Source organism: Sciurus carolinensis, chromosome 16 (assembly GCF_902686445.1).
Source record: "Sciurus carolinensis chromosome 16, mSciCar1.2, whole genome shotgun sequence".
In the NCBI taxonomy this organism is placed as follows: domain Eukaryota; kingdom Metazoa; phylum Chordata; class Mammalia; order Rodentia; family Sciuridae; genus Sciurus; species Sciurus carolinensis.
The window spans coordinates 10,995,222-11,012,916 of record NC_062228.1 but is presented as its reverse complement, the minus strand read 5'-3'; the positions used below and the strand labels follow the sequence as shown (position 1 = coordinate 11,012,916).

Here is a 17,695-nt window from a genome sequence, read left to right as displayed (position 1 = left end):
TATAAACAAAAGCTAATCTTAAAAACATAATTCCAGAAAAAGTGCAGTTATGCCAAGAACAGATAAGAAAGTACGAGGACTTCACAGGCTATGCTATACCAAACATGTGAAAAGCAAAATTGATGTTATACTGTAGGTCTATACAAATAAGTAAATAAAATCCTACTTCTTTTCTTGCATGTATGCTTAGGTTTCTTACACAAATAACAAAATGCTTCACTTCATTCACTTCAATAGAATTAACTCCTTAGAAAAAGGCTGAAAAGAATTGATAATAACTCCAAAGTTTTATGCTTATTTTTTCTACTTCTATCAATTTCTTGACATATTTAACCAAGTAGGAAAATCTTTTCAGTAAATGGAGCACACAAGTCTACAAGTATCTTGAAGAACTCTGACAAATTACATATATCCCATGTTGCTTTTGGTTTCCCATCTCTTCTTTGCTTCAAATCCCCATGCAAGTTTCTTCTTTTTTTCAGGCTGCCTGAGAGTTTTCAGCCTCCTTTTTGGCTTTTACAAACTTGTGACAGGCGATTGCTTTGGCAATTTTTACACCAAGCTCTCGAGTAGCAAGCTGGTTGCTGAGTTCTTCAGCCTTCTCCACATCCCATTCCTCCACAGCCTGGTCTATCTGCTTTTCAAGACCTGACTTGTCAACCCTTTTCTTTTAAACAGGCAGTTCAAATCTATCATTGGCTCCGAAGTATTGGGTAAGCTCCTTCCATTGGGTTTCATTTAAAGGCTGTTCACTATGAGATTCTTTTTCATTCTTCAATTTATCTTTTCTGGAGCGTTTTCTTTTTCCCTCTGAATCGTGAAGCTGAGGTTTTCTGTTCAGAATGTTTTTTATACAATTCTTGAAATTTATTCCACAAATTTAAAGGAATTCCAGAAGGGCATTCTTCATATGCATCTACATTGGCCTCTGTTTCTGTTTTTGGTCCATCTGCGGGGAAACTTGAGATTTCTGTGTCTCTATTAGCCTCATCCTCCTTAGATTCCTGTAAGTCAAGTTCAGACTTCTCCAGTGTGGCTTCGTCTTCAGAATTCGATTCAACATCACTTTCATTCAGGCCAGGAGGCAGCAGTCCGCTCCACATCTTTTCTTCGGTCAGGAAGCGGCTGCCCCGCGTCCATCTTAAGATCCCGCCAACATCGCGCCTTCTCATTGGCTCTGGCATCTCAGCCCAGCAATTTTTAAAGTTTTAAGTTTGTGTCCATTACATAATTTTAATGTACTATAATTGAAAAAAATAAACCCACTGTCCACCAATAAACACTGTCCATAAGTCTACCATGTAGCTTGTTCTTATGCTAGTTTTTTGACAACTTTCTGTTCTAATCTCACCCTTCTACAGTTATTAATATTTGTTTAACAGAGCATTATAGTTACATATAGTAGATGGATTCATTCTGACAAAAATCACATGTATAGAATTTGATTTCTGTTCATGATCTCCCCTTTTCCCTCTCATCCTCCCCCATCCCCAGCCCTGCATCGCTTCCCATTTCTCTACTCTGCTAAACTTCTTTGTACTCACCTATTTTTTTTTTGGGGGGGGGTGTCTGGGGAGGGTACTGGGGATTAAACTCAGGGGCACCCGACCACATACCCACCCCTATTTTGTATTTTATTTAGAGACAGGGTCTCACTGAGTTGCTTAGCACCTCACTTTGCTGAGGCTAGCTTTGAACTCATGATCCTCCTGCCTCGGCCTCCTGAGCCACTAGGACCACAGGCTTGTGCCACCTCATCCGGCTTGCTCATCTATTTTGATTGGTCCTTTTTTCTCATACATAAAGGGGAAATTCCCTGTGGTATATTTATATATGCAAATAACATGATTTTTCTCAGAATTCACTCTACACTGCCTCCCCTTTCCTGTCCCTCTAACTCTGCCTCTTGATCTTCTTCTATACTACTGATCTTCCCTATATGTTATCCTATCCTTACCTCCTCCTTTCCTTTATTTTACTCTAGTTTCACATATGGAAGAAAACATTCAATCTCTGAGTTTCTGAGCCTGGTTTATTTCACTTAGCATGATGTTCTCCATTTTCATACATTAACCAGTAAATGACATAATTTCATTCTTCTTTAAGGCTGAGTAAAATTACTTTGTATGTACCATAATTTCTTAATTCATTCATCTATTGATAGACATCTGGGTTGATTTCATAATTTAGCTATTGTGAATTGTGCTGCTATAAACACTGAAGTGGCTATATTGCTACAGCATGCTAATTTTAGTTCTTTTGGAAAAACAGTAAGGGGTGGGATATCTGGGTCATAAGGTGGTTCCATTCCCAGTTTTTCTGAGGAATCTGCATTTTAAGAAAGGCTAATTTTCATAAAATACAGAGTGCTTTGCTTTCCACTTAGTAAAGTTATTATAAAAGATAGAGTCTCCTTTCTATTCTAAGATTCAAATCTGTTTATAAATTAAAAAAAAAAAAAAAAATAACCCACAAAACATCTGGGTACCCTAGGCTATTTCTGGAGATGCAGTTATATCATTCCTCTCCAGCCTTACCTTTGCCTGTGTACTGGAGGCTAATTTTGGTTTTGGTCCCACATCGTTGAGGAAGCTGGCCCAGAGCTCGTCCTCCTTCTTTTTCCTTGCATCCTCCGACCCAATACCTTTCTCCTGCTCTTCTGTTTCATCTTCCTCCTCACTGCTACTTCCTCCAGATTCAGCCTTGGCATCTTCTTCCTCTTCTAACAAGAGGCCACTTTGTTTTCTCTTCCTAATCACCAAGAGTCACCAAGAAAAGCAAGACAAGACAGATAAAGCAAATGTTTTGTTACACCTTCCTCAATTCCAAATGTAATCTTATATACCTGAAAAAAAATTTAGGCCTGGGACTACTAGTAAACATAAGGGGGGGGGGGGGGACAGGGAAGATTAACTGAAATTTTACAGAAGAATTGAGTTCTTACTGTTAGCATTTTCCCCAATCACTTAGAATCAATATATAGTGTTCTAAGTCAGGACCAGCTATTTACACTTAAAAACAAAATAAAACAAAAACCCAAAATCACCTCAAAGAATTAATTTGTTCAAAACAGTGTTTTTGTTTTTGAACTGGGGATTGAACCAAGAGGCACTTTGTCATGAGTCACATCCGTGGCCCTTTTTTAAAATTTGGAGACAGGCTCTCACTAAGTTGCCTAGGGCCTTGCTAAATTGATTAGAGCCTCGTTTAATTGCTGAGGCTGGCCTAGGATGTGCAATCTCCTTGCCTCAGCCTTCCCAACTCTCTGGGATTATAGGTTTGTGGCACTGCACCCAGCTATTGTGTTATTTCTTCCAGAAATTCTCAGGGAAAAACATATATCAATGTTTTGCTCTACTTTCTGAAGAAATGAAAGCTGGATTAGAGACAAAAGAACTGGGCCCAAGACTTATAGAAGCATACTGCTTTTTATATTACTTTGGCTTTAAGTGAATCATCTAAATCTAAAATTCTTTTTTGCTTTTTTCCTTTTCATCAATTATAGTCTGCTTTTTGCTTCAATGATCAGGAAGACAAAAACAGTAACAAGGTAAAAGATTTCCACAGAAGATGCCCCTGAGTTAAATCACCTATCAAATTTTTCCTAATTCTGATGAAAGTGTAATTCAGTATAGGCTTATGAAAGAAAATTTGCTAAAAATAAAAAAACTGAATTGCATATAACCTTAGATCAAACAATTCTACATCTACAAATCTGACTTACAGATATATGTGTACATGTATACAAAGACATGTATAAAAAACATTTACTGCAGTCTTGTTTGTTGAACTAAAAGCTAGATATGATTTAAATGTTCCTCAGTAAGGGAATCCTCAAGACAAGTAAGGCCTGTCTGTACAATGTGTATGTTTAAATGTACTGCTATGGCACCACTTCTAAGTTGTGAAACAAGGACAGTGAGAAACAATAAGCAGAGTGTGCTACCACTTGTTCTTTCTTAAAATAAAGAGGGTAGAAGATAAATACATCTATGTTTTACAAGGACAGAACATCTCTGGTAGCAGTCTTCAAGACACAATGCCAAGTTAGGAACAGGGTATACATTAATAGCTTCATTTTAGCCATGCACACATTTTATGTATTAGGGTTTTTGTTTAATTAAAACTTAAAAATTCTGCCAGACATGGTGATATACTCCTGTAATCCCAACAACTCAAGAGCCTAAGGTGAAAGGATCTTAAGTTCAAGGCCAGCCCAGGCAACTTAGCAAGAACATGTCTCAAAATAAAATAGTAAAAAGGGCTGGGGAATGTAGCTCAATGGTAGAACAGCCCTGGGTTCAATCCCCAATAGCACACACACCAAAAAAACAAGTAAATAAATAAAAATAAACAAGTTTTTTAAGCTTATCAGAGACCAAGAATTTATTTCTAAAATATCAGCAAATGTTTTCTTCAAAAAGAAAAGGGTCAGAAACCCTGGCAATAAGAAATCTGTCATCAGACTGATCTCAGCAATTCAGATGACTGTAGAGAAGCCCCTAATTTCTAAGGAACTTGAGAGCAGCATCACCTGGCCGGAATGCTCTGAGCCTTTCTCTTTTTCCCTTTCGTTTTCTGTGTCTGCTCTTCACCATCCACTTCATCTTCCTTCACTAATTCATTTACATCATCTTCACTATACTCTCCACCTGAAATTACATAACAGGGTGGTCAGACAGACAGGAAAAAGAACTTTCATATCAAGATGAGATATTTTCATTAAAAAAAAAAAAAAAAAAAAAGTCTAGCATTTTTCCTTACTCTTCCCCTAAAACATCATTTCCTTAGGGAAGTCCTCCAGAGCCCTGGAGACTCAACTAAGTTGTCCTACCCTCGGTTTCCATAGTAGTCCTTATTTCCCCACTCTATCTCATTCCCCTTATATTGAAGGTTTACAATTTCTGCTAGGCTGTATGCTCGTTGAAGTCACGGGCTCTGCTTGTCTTGATTTGTAAATATTTGCTCAATGAATAAGTGAATGAACAATTGAATGCAGACTCTAAATCTACTACTTTTTGAAGAAGAAACTCATGTTTCCATCTCATCTTAGATGTGCAAAATTAACCAAGATACCCTGTCTTGTCCACAAATGAGGTTTACAAAGAAACTTAAAAGACTTTCGGTTAAATATGGCAGAAAGAACAAACACATCTATGTTCCATCTTCAGACACGGACATTCAGCATTCCGAACAAGTGTTGCCTCAATGCCCAGTCTGACCACACTGTGCACGCCAGTCAATAAACCAAACCTACACAGAGGTTCAACTTTTATTTGAAGTGCACACACTAAGTGTATAGCTGAAATGAATCCAATGTACAGCTGACATGAATCCCATGTACAGTTCAACAAAATGACCCATAGTAAACCAGGACCCCGCATGAGGAACAAAACATGGCCAGCATCCCAGAAGGTCCCTGTGTCTGCTTCCAGTCACCAGTCACTGCCCCTACTCCAAAGGAAACCACTATCTTGACTTTTAACACCACAGGTTAGTTTTGCCTGTTTTTTGAACTATAACCAAAAATAAGCCTCAATATACTTTTTCATCTAAAGTCTTTCATTCAACAGTATGCTTATGAGTCAACTTATTGTCACAACTTGTAGTTTATATATTCCCATTCCTAAACAGTATTTTGTTGTATAACTACACCACAGTCATTTATACATCCTACTGTGGAAGGACATTAAACCTTTATAATTAATATCCTCAAAGAATAAGAGAAATGGTAGTGTCCATGAAATAAGATGTTTTTAAATTTAGAAAACAAAACTCTTAAAAACTAAAAAAACTGAAAAGATAGTACAGATTTTAAAAAGGAGCTAGGCATGTGAAAATATAGAAAATGAGCATCTCTCTCTCTCTCTCACACACACATATACACAAATACACATCCTCAATATGAGGGATTCCAAAAGGGAAACCAGTTTGATATTCCCAACACCAAGCAAATACCAGTCAAAGAATTTCTCAAGGAGAGAAACAAGCTTCAGGTTTAAGCCAGCAGTGTGAACACACACATGTAATTGTGCTTCCTTAAACCCCTATAAACACATGGCAGCCAAAGAATTTTTCAAAGAACCTACAATGCTGGTAAGAATAGGCAAGAAGACAACAGCCATTTTTCTGAAACCTGAAGAGCAACTTCTATCTGCCTGCAGGTCTGGAGAAAGTAAAAGGCTAAAGTGATAAAAAATGCAGAATCCTCAAGAGCACAGGGACTGAAAACATCAGCTGCCTCTGGAACCAGGGGTGAAGGTGAGTCCTCCTAACAGGGGAAAAGTTGTAAAGCAGCTGTTAGAAACTTTAGTCCTCCACAGTTCTAAGCCATAGGCCTGTACCACCTCCACCTGCCAGTAGAAGTCTAAAGATTTTATCGAAAAGGAGTTCAAAGTTTCTGGACTGGGGGATACCAAGCAAGGGTGATGGCACAAAAACTCTAAGAATTCAAGGGTATTGAGTGACCAACATAAATGCTATGACTAAATACCGAGAGTTCCAGAGTACTGCCTTTTCCATAGTTATATTATGCTTTCTACTCAGCTTTTTGAAGTCAATATGCCTATAAAGAAAATCAAGAGTACATAAGAGTGTCCAAGGAACAAATATTCTAGTTCTTAAACTGGGTGGTGAATACATGAATATTAAATTCAATTCTATGTATATAGTTCACATTTTTACTATGTAAGAAAAGCTAGGTACAAGCTGGTATATGTTTTAATCCCAACTACTTGGGAGACTGAAGCAGGAGGATCACAAGTTTGAGGCCAGTCTTAGCATCTAAGTGAGACCCTGTCTCAAGAATAAAAAGGTCAGGGATGCAGCTCAGTGATAGAACATTTGCAAGTCCCTGGGTTGAATCCCCAGGACGGGAGAGAGGGAACTGGAAAGACAAGGAAAAAAAAGAACGGTACAAAATACTGTGAAGAGATATTATTACTGCTGGGCATGGTGGCACATGCCTGTAATCCCAGTGGCTCGGGAGGCTGAAGCAAGAGGATCATGAGTTCAAAGGCAGTCTCAGCAATTTATCAAGGCCCTAAGCAACTCAGTGAGACCCTGTCTCTAAATAAAACACACAAAAGGGCTGGGGATGTGGCTCAGTGGTTGACTGCCCCTGGATTAACTCCCCAGTCCCTCCCCCCAAAAAAAGATATTATTGTTGTGCAAATACTGTTAATAAGACTATGCAGTAACCAGCAACTCAAGGATCTGCAATTTTGTTAGATACTGCCAAATTCTTTTTTTGTGTGTGTGGTGCTGGGGATCGAACCCAGGGCCTTGTGCTTGCAAGGCAAGTACTCTACGGACTGAGCTATCTCCCCAGCCCGGTACTGCCAAATTCTAACAAACACCTTATGAAGGAGAATTTGGCAGCATCTAATAAAAATAGATAAATGTATTTATCTTTCAATCCAGCAATCTCACTCACAGAATTATATCCCAAAATATGTAATAGATTATCTACTCCATTGCAGTATGTAATAAAAAAGGATCAGAAGGGCTGGGTGCAGTGTTGCACCTATAGGCACAGCACTCAGGAGGCTGAGGTAGGAGGGCTGTCATAGTCCATGAGTTCAAGACCAGTCTGAGCAGCACAGTGAGAACCCTTCCTCAAAAAAGAAAAACAAAACAAAATGAAATGAAATGAAATAAAACAACACAAACACAATGGTGCATACCTGTAATCCCAGTGACTCAGGAGGCTGAGTCAAGAGGATCACAAGTTCCAGAGCAGTCTCAGCAACTTGACAAGACCCTGTCTGAAAATAAAAAATAAAAAGGCTTGGGGAAACAGTTCAGTGGTAGGACAGCCTGGGTTCAAACCCCAGTAGAAAGAAACAAATAAATACTATACATCCAGTAAGAAGAATGCACAGGTTTTTTATGTACTTAGCCCTAGGATATACTACTAAAATACCTACATAAATGCTAATCCTTTTTCGGATATATACTTTCTAGCTCTGTCCACTGAAGTGGCACAGAATGTATATCACTCTAGTAGAAGTTCAAATTGTATTTTATTTTTACTTATTTTCCCCACATTTTTTATTGGTGCATTACAGTTGTACATAACAATTGATGGAATTTGTTGTTATAAATTTGTTGTTATATTTGTTTTATAATATACATGTATGTTATATATTATATAACAATATAATTAGGCCAATATCACTCCACAATGCTTGCCTTCCCTCCCAAGCTCCTACCCCTTGGTCCCTTTCCTCAACTGATCTCCTTTGATTTTCATGGGCTCCACCCTGACTTTTCCTTTTTCCTCATAGTTTCCACATATGAGAGAAAACAAAGGATTCTTGATCTTCTGAGTTTGACTTATTTCACTGAACATGATGGTCTCTAGTTTCATTCATTTTCCTGCAAATGCTGTAATTTCATTTTTCTTTATGGCTCAATAAAACTCCATTGTGTATATGCCATATTTTTTTAATGCATTCATTCACTGATGAACACCTAGGCTGGTTCCACAGCACAACTGTTGAATTGTGCTGCTATAAACATGGGTATGCATGTATCACTGTAGTATGATAACTTTAATTCTTCAGGATAAATACCAAGGAGTGGTATAGCTGAATAATATGGTGGTTCCATGCCTAGTCTTCTGAGGAGCCGCCACACTGATTTCCATAGTGGTTTTATTAATTTAGAGTCCCACCAACAGTATAAAAGTATTACTTTTTCCCCACATCCTCTACAGCACCTCTTAATTATTTGTATTCTTGCTGATTATCATTCTGGCTGGTGTGAGATGAAATCTCAGTGTAGTTTTGATTTGCATTTCCTAATGGCTAATGATGAGGAACATTTCTTCATATGTTTGTTGGCCATTTGTATTTCTTCTTTTGAGAAGTATGTTTAATTCACTTGCCCATATATTAATTGGGTTATTTGATTTTTTGGTATACAGTTTTTTTTGCGTTCTTTATATATTCTTGACATTAATCCTGTCAGAAGAGTAGGTAGCAAAGATTTTATTCCTTCCTCTAGGTTCTCTCTTCATATTCCTAATTGTTTCATCTGCTGTGCAGAAGCTTTTTAATTTGATTCTCTAGGTTCTCTCTTCATATTCCTAATTATTTCATTTGCTGTGCAGAAGCTTTTGGATCTGATATAATCTATTTATTAACTCTTGGCATTATTTCCTGAGTTTTACAGGTCCTAGTGAGAAAGTTGTTCCCTATGGTTATATGCTGGAGCATTGATCCTACATTTTCTTCTAGGAGTTGAATAGTTTCTAGTTCAACTTCTAGGTCTTTGATCCATCTTGAATTTATTTTTGTGCAGGGTAAGAAATAAGGGTCTAGCTGGGTGTGGCGGCACATGCCTGAAATAACAGTGGCTCAGAAAGCTGAGGCAGGAAGGTCTTGAGTTCAAAGCCAGCTTTAGCAAAGGCAAGGAGCTAAACAACTCATGGAGACCTTCTAAATACAAAATAGGGCTGGGGATGTGGCTCAGTGGTCAAGTGCCCCTGAGTTTAATCTCCATTATCAAAAAAAAAAAAAAAAAAAAGAAAGAGAAATAAGGGTCTAGTTTCATTCTTCTACATGTGAATAACCAGTTTTCCCAGCACCATTTGTTAAAAAGGCTGTCTTTTCTCCAATATATGTTTTTGGCATTTTTGTAAAGGATCAGTTAATTGCAGTTGTGTGGATTTGTCTGTGTGTCTTCTGTTCTGTACCAGTGGTCTATGTGCCTGTTTTTATGCCAGTACCATGCAGTTTACTATTGCTCTGTAGGTTTTGTTTTGTTTTGTTTGTTTGTTTTTTGCAGGGGGAGGACCGGGGATTTAATCCAGGGAGGATTTAGCACATCGCCAGCTGTGGTTCTGTGTCAAGTTGTATTTTTTTTATCTGATTCACCACAAAAGAAATTCCTGAATAAAAATGCAGTTAATTTCAAGTATGAAGCAAGGAAAGCACAAGGTGAAACCAGGACATTTTTGCTGTGTCAGAAAGCCAGGAAGTAGTTCAGTGCAGTGGTACATGCCTGTAATCTCAGCAACTCTGGAAGGCTGAGGCAGGAGGATAGCAAGTTTTAGGCCAGCCTCCACAATTTAGCATGGCCCTAAGTAATTTAGCAAGAATCTGTCCCAAAAATAAAAAAATAAAAAGGACTGGGGATGTGGCTTAGTGGTTGAGTGCCCCTGAGTTCAATCCCTAGTAACCCCCCACCCCCCAAAAAAGGAATAAGTGTTAGGAGAGTAAAAGGTGAATCAATTAAAATCTGTAAGCCCTTTATGATTTTTTTAAGTCAGAAAAAATAATTTGTACCATTTCAGGTCACAGTTAAAATTACTATTTTGAGCTTCTCCCTCTCAGACAGCACACATGCATACCTACTTTCCTAAATAAACCTGTCTATGCCTCCTATGGCTCCTGCTGAAATTCTTTTCCATGACGTATACCAAGAACCCCACTGGTCCCGAGCTGAGATCCCCCTCCCCTCTGGGAACTCCTCAGAACCTTCTCCCAAGACATCTCTTCTCCCATGACACATGTACCTATTATCCACCTTCAATAATTATCAACTCAAACTCATTCCATCTATAACCCATGTGCTCCTCTCCCACATATCCTTATAGATGTTCCTCCACTTCTTTTTGGCAGTACTGGGGATTAAATCTAGGTCCTGAAGCACCTAAGTTCCTTTTATTTTGAGACAGGGTCTTCCTAGATTGATGGGGCTGGTCTTGAACTTCAGATTCCCCCAGACTGCCTCCCTAGTAGCTGGGATTAAAGGCATGTACCACTGTGCCTGGCTACTGACATTTTCCTTTTTTTTTTTTTTTTTTTGTAGTACTGGGGATTGTGGTACTGAGTGCTCCACCACTGAGCAATATCCTCAGCTCTTTTTATTATTTTATTTTGAGAGACGGTCTTGTTAAGGTGCTCAGGCTGGCCTTGAACTTGTGATCCACCTCCCCAGCTGCTGGGATTACAGGTATGTGCCACAGCACCCAGGTGATTTTTTTTTCCCTTTCAAGCATATCACTTATTTTTAAGATAAAAATAAATATTAAAAAAATAAATTAAAAAAATTATTTTTAAATTGTGGTAACAGCTGGGCATGGTGGCCCACGCCTATAATCCCAGTGACTCAGGAGCCTGAGGCAGGAAAATCTCAAGTTCAAAGCCAGCCTCAGCAATTTAGAGAGGCCCTAAGCAACTCATTGAGACCCTGTTTCAAAATAAAATATTAAAAAAATGGGCTGAGGGCTGGGGAGATGGCTCAGCTGGTAGAGTGCTTGCCTTGCAAGCACAAGGCCCTGAGTTCGATCCCCAGTACCAGGAAAAAAAAAAAAAATGGGCTGAGGGGGCTGGGGTTGTGGCTTAGTGATGTAGTGCTTGCCTCGCACGTGTGAGGCATTGGGTTCAATCCTCAGCAATCACATAAAATAAATAAAAGTATTGTGTCCATCTACAACTAAAAAAAACAAAAACAAAAACAAAAACAAAAAAAATTGCCCTGGGGATGTGGCTCAGTGGCTCAGTGGTTCAGCGCCCCTGGGTTCAATCCTGGTACTAAAATAAATAAATAAATAAATAAATAAATAAATAAATAATTGCTCTGATAGCCAGGCTCAGAGGCGCATGCCTATAATACCAGCAATTTGGGAGGCTGAAAGCTGGAGACCAATCTCAGCAACTTATCAAGGCCCTAACAACTTGGTGAGACCCTGTCTCAAAACAAAAAAATTGAAAATAGGCTGGGGATGTGGCTCAGTGACTGACCACCCCTGGTCCGAATTCCTGGTACCAATAACATAAAATTACTATTTTGAAAATTATAATTAAGAGAAAATAGTGAAATAGTTATCCTGTTCTGGTTTATGAGGGAAGGTTATACTTTACAGAATAAAATAAACTAATAAATAAAGAAAAATCATAGGATAAGGAAAATATCCCAAACTCTAATATAGTAGTGATTTATGCAAGGGTTATCAAGTAATGTTTAAAAAAAAAATTTTTTTTTAAAGTGTAACTAACACACACACACATACACAGTTTGATACTGGGGACTGAACCAAGGGGGGTTTTAACCACTGTGCCACATCCCTGGCCCTTTTTGTTATTTTGAGACAGGGTCTGAGTTGTTTAGGGCCTTGCTAAATTGCTGAGGTTGGCCTCAAACTTGTAATCCTCCTGCCTCAGCCTCCCGAGTCAACTGGGATTACAAACAGGAATCACCACAACCAGCTAAGCATTACATATGTTGCCACACAGAATACTCTCTTGTTCCAAAGAATCAGACTGCCATCACCCTGATGTAGAAGTCACAAATATGGGAGTCAATTAGGTATTACCTATAACTCATACCTTATGCAAAAACTGACTGAAAAGGAGTAATATAAAAAATGTAAAACTATGAAACTTTCAGAAAAAAAGCACAGAACATTTTTGTGATCTTGAGATAGGCAGAGTTCTGAGGTATGATACCAAAAGCACAATTCACAAAAAAATTTGACAAATCGGTCCAGGCATGGTGGCACATGCCTGTAATCCCAGAGATTCAGTTGGCTGAGGCAAGAGGATCACAAGTCTGAGGCCAGCCTTAGCAACTTAGCAAGGCCCTAAGTAATTTAGTGAGATCCTATCTCAAGATGAAAAAAGGCGAGGGAGCTAGGATGTGGCTCAGTGGTAAAGCACCCCTGGGTTCAATCTGCAGTATCCTCTCCTCCAAAAAAATTTGACAAATTTGGCCTCATCAAAAGTAAAAATAGGGGCTGAGGAGATGCTTGCTCTGGGTTCAATCCTCAGGACCCCAAAAAAAAAAAAAAAAAGTAAAAATAGTGGCACACAACACTATTAGGTAAATGAAAAGAGAGACCATAGACTGAGACATAATATTTTAAAACACATATCCAACAAAGGACTATATCCAGAATACAAATAACTCCAAAACCGAACAGTAAAAAAACACTTTTTAAAAAGATTTGAACAGACGTATGACCAAATAAGAGATAACAGCAAATAAGCACTCAAAAGACAGTCAATATCATTAGGGAAATGTAAATTAAATGAGAAAATTAGCTAAAATTAAAACAAAAATAACTTTACAATCCAAGTGCTGTGGAGATGAAGAACAATCGGAACTCTTACATACTGCTGAGAATGACAAGGAAAAGTCTGGCAGTTTCTTTTAAAGTTAAACGTACAACTACCATAAACCCCAGCAATCCCATTCCTAGGGATTTATTCCAAGAGAAATGAAAACCCATGTATGTATGTATGTATGTATGTATATATATATACACACACATATACATATATATACATATATATATATGTATATATATTTAACACGCAGGTTTTTAGTAAACATTCAAAACTGAGAACAAGCCCTGTCCCTCAACAGAGGAATGGATAAACTGTGGCACATTCACACACTGGTTACCACTCAACAATGGAAAAAACAAACTACTGATGTGCACAACAGCATTGTGAACCGAAAAATATTTCATGCTAAATAAGAGAAGTCGTGCACATAAAGCTTTTTTAGTCAGCTTTTTCATTGCTGTGACTAAAAGATCTGACTAGAACAATGTTAAAGGAGGAAAAGTTTATTTGAGGGTTCATGGTTTCAGAGGTCTTACTCCACAGATGGCTGGCTCCATTCCTTGGGCTCAAGGTGAGGCAGAATATCACGGAGGAAGAGTGTGGCAGAGGGAAGCAGTTCACATGGTGATCAGAAGGCAGAGGGAGAATTCACTTGCCAGATACACATATATACCCCAAAGTCATGGCCCCAGCGAACCACTTCCTGCAACCACACCCCGTTAGGAATCAATTCACTGATTAGGTTAAGGCTATAACCCAATCATTTCTCCTCTGAACCTTCTTACATTGTCTCACACATGAGCTTTTGGGGGACACTTCACATCCAAACCGTAAGAGTTATGCTTCCATTTATATTACTTTCTGAAAAAGGCAACTCTATACAGACTAAAAATAGATCAGCAATTGGTTGCCAGAGGCTGGGGTTGTGGGTAAGGGAGCATTGTCCTAAGAGTAGCAAAGGGATTTTTCTATTTTGGGAGGTTGAGAGGCTTGAAATTGTTAATTCTGGTAGTAATTACACAATTCTACACATTTGCCAAAAATCACAGAACAGTGAAATTAAGAGTAAATTTTACTGTAAGTTAAAAACAAAAAGCTTCAGTGTTATTAATATCCTTAAAGTGATAAAATACTACACTCGTGAAACAAGAACATAAAACTATTAAAAAAGAATATTCCAACAACAAAAAAGTTATTCAGGCTTTTTTGCCCCGGCAGCTGACATGCCATTCAGACTGAAGAAGACCTGTAAACTGGGGCAAAGTAAGCCATTACCATGGCCAGATAAGCAAGCACCAGAAGCACCCAGGAAGCCAGGGTAAAGATGGTGGCGTGCATTGTCACAGGATTAACTTCAACAAATATCCCCACTTAAAGAGGAATCAGAGCTTCTGCCCAAATGTCAACCCTGATAAATTGTGTACCCTGGTCAGCAAGCAGACACAAGTAAATGCTGTCAAAAAGAAGACTGGAGTTGCTCCCATAATTGATGTAGTGTGAACTGTTTACTACAAAGTTTCGGGGAAGGGAAAACTCCCAAAGCATCGGGAAGAGAAGAACAAAGGCAGTGGGTCAGAAAAAAAGGAGAGGATAAAAATTAGAGAAGTTCAGTAGGTCCGACATAAGGCTTAACATGAAAAATGAAGATTCCATAAAAATAAAACAGAAAATAGGAGAAATCATCAAAAAATTTTCTGGAAGGGCAGGGAGTCCTAGAAGGCCCAGCACAGTGACTGAAAACAGACTCATACCAAGGCATATCACAATGATGTATCAGAAAATGGGAGCAAAAGCCCAGTACGATGGTATATACCATAATCCCAACTACATGGGAGGCTTGCGGCAGGCCTGGGCAACAAAGACTATCTCAAAATAAAAGGTGCTAGGAGACTGGGAGTGTGGCTAAATGGCAGAATGCTTGCCCTCCAGCACCACAAAAAAAGAGGAAATAAAAGAGGCAACTTTGGATGTAACTCAGTGGTAGAGTGCTTGCCTAGTATGCTCAAGGCTAAGGGTTTGATCCTCAATTAAAAACAGAGGGAAAAAAAATAGACTTCTTAAAAGCAACATAGAATCTAGGAAATGAAGCAACACTTTTAAAATTCTGGTGGAAAATAATTTCCAACCTCGAATTCTACATCAGTCAAGCCTGACAGTAGCATAGTTACTTTTAGAAATTTGAGATTTTTTAAAAAAAAATTTTTTTTTAGTTGTAGATGGACACAGTATCTTTATTTATGTTTCTATGTGGTGCTGAGGATCAAACCCAGTCCTTCACAGGTGGTAGGCAAGTCCTCTACCACTGACTCACAACACCAGTCCTAGACATTTGAGATCTTAAAAAATGTTTCTGCCATGCATCCTTCCTCATGAAATTAGAGAATTTAGTCTCACTTTGGGGGAACATCAAGAAAGACAACACAAGATAAAAAGAAAAAAAAAAAAAAAAAAAGAAATCCAATACAGAAGAGAGATAAAGAGAACATTCAGAGAGGTGATGATGGACATCCTAGGTTTCACAGTCATAGAAGGCAACCAAACCAGCAAGGGCAGAGATGGACTTATAGAAGATGAAAGTGAAAACCTAATGAATCTGAGCTGGGGTTGTGTCTCAGTGGAAGAGCGCTTGCCTGGCATGTGTGAGGCAATGGGTTCAATTCTCAGCACCACATATAAATAAATGAACAAAATAAAGGTCCATCAACAACTAAATATATATACATACATATATAAAAAAAGAAAACCTAGTGAATCTTGATATCTTGGGAAATGATTTAGACAAGCCTAAAAGTTCAGAGTGAAATTAGTGGTAAGAACACAAGACAGCTAAACAACAAAACTAACAAAAAAGGTAATTACTAACTCTAGGAAAGACTTGTGCACTGCAAGTAATCACAGTACACCACTCCGTGTAGCTGTGAACAAGATGTTACACAGGCTTAGAAAAATGTAAATAATGAATACTACCTGTCTAACCAAACCCTGACAGAAACAATGGTGGGCTGAGGAACTGTGGAGGACTTAAAGATGAAAGTGTGTGTGTGCTGGGGATTGAAGGTCAGGGGAACAAGGTCAGTATTAAAAAAAAGAGACCCACCATGGATGAGTTAAGTCAAAAGAAAACTTAAACTCCAAATTGAAAAAGTGGAAAGCAGTTTCTCTTGGCTAGGACTGAATAAGGATGAGGGTGATGGGAACTGCTAGCTTTCAAAACAAGCCTCTTAAAAAATGCTTGATTATGGGGCTGGTGTCGTGGCTCAGTGGTACAGCACTTATGAGTGCACATGTGAGGCCCTGGGTTCGATCCTCAGGAACATTTAAAAACAAACGAACAAATAAATAAATAAAGATATTGTGTCCATCTAAAAAACTGAAATTTTTTTTAAAATGCTTGCCTATGTTTAAGTATGTGCATGCATAACTTTGATTAAAGTGGAAACTAGTTTTCAATTGACAACTGGCTGCTGGAATAAGACTAATGTTGGGGGAGACAATGGAATCAGGGAAACCAGTTAGTAAGATATGGAGAATCCTAGCGAAGGGTAATGGTAGCTCAGATGGTAAAAAGCAGTGAGATTGGCGAGCAAAAGATCAGAGGGTCATTTTACGCAAAGACAACAAAACGTGTTGATCCGATTGACAGAGTAAGGACACGGGAGCGGGGTGGGGATGGAAGGGTGCTTTTTCACCACTTGAGGGATTATATGGGTACAGACAACTTTTACGCGATGGACAAGCCTGGGGAAAGTGCAGGATGGGGCAGGGATAGTTTTGGATGGTTAATTTTATCTTGACCCCATTCGCTTTGAGACGCTTAAAAAAAAAAAAAAAAAAAAGTTCTGAGAGGAGAGCAACGGGTAGGCACTGCAAGGTGGCAAAATGCGTCCTCGTGTGAACTTTCTAACCACATCCCTTGGGAAGACAGAAGGTGGACAGATTTGTCCTGGACGTGGAGGGAGCTAGCAATTCCCTCGGGATGAAAACAACCTCGGTCCAGAGGACTTCGGAAGCCGCGTGTCCTTCGGGGAGCACCGACCGCGTCCCCAGCGCCAGGGCCGTGTTCACGTGCCGCTTCCCGCGCTCGCTCCCAGAGGGGGCGGCGGCCGAAGTCGGCCCACGCGGAGCGGCTGCACGGAACTCACCGGCTCGCACGCCTCGGTCCCACCTGGCCCGCGGACAAGGGTGTCCAGGGCGGGGACGCCCGAGACCGCGCGACACCGAGGCAGCCCACGGACACCGACGACGCCCGCAGGGCCAGGCGAGCCTCACGTGAGGCGCGGGGCGGGGCAACCCGCCTCTCGCCTCAGGTCGCATCGCTCACCCGACGGCACGTAGTCCTCGTCCTCCTCCGAGGTGGAGAAGTCTTCGGAGTCGAATTCCTCCATGTCACTGCCTCTTGGGGCCAGGCAACCCACAGGACTGCAGCAGCAGCCGCCAACCGAAAAGCTCTAGGGAGTGATCATAGAGCTGCCGCTGAGGCGGCGGCGGCGGCGGCGGCAGCAGCTAGGGCGACCCCGGCAGCTTCTGCACATGCGCAGACAGTGCCACGTGGTCGAAACACGACACTTCCGGCCGATGCCTCTGGGCGGGCACTCTGGCCTTTGCGGAGTACGGGC

General features: G+C 39.8%; 1 protein-coding gene and 1 pseudogene across 1 annotated transcript in view; both read right to left on the bottom strand.

The window, feature by feature from the left end:
• Cfdp1 (craniofacial development protein 1) overlaps positions 1–17,612 on the bottom strand; it is a 110,139-nt gene extending 92,527 nt beyond the window's left edge. Inside the window, exons 1-3 of the mRNA XM_047528591.1 lie at positions 17,401–17,612; positions 4,535–4,652; positions 2,538–2,751 (exon numbers count right to left, since the gene is read on the bottom strand). Coding sequence (XP_047384547.1) covers positions 2,538–2,751; positions 4,535–4,652; positions 17,401–17,464 — 396 coding nt within the window. The 5' untranslated portion in view covers positions 17,465–17,612. The remainder of the gene's footprint in view (positions 1–2,537; positions 2,752–4,534; positions 4,653–17,400) is intronic.
• Positions 324–1,116, bottom strand: LOC124966845 (protein FAM204A-like; annotated as a pseudogene).
• Positions 17,613–17,695: the final 83 nt, after the last annotated feature.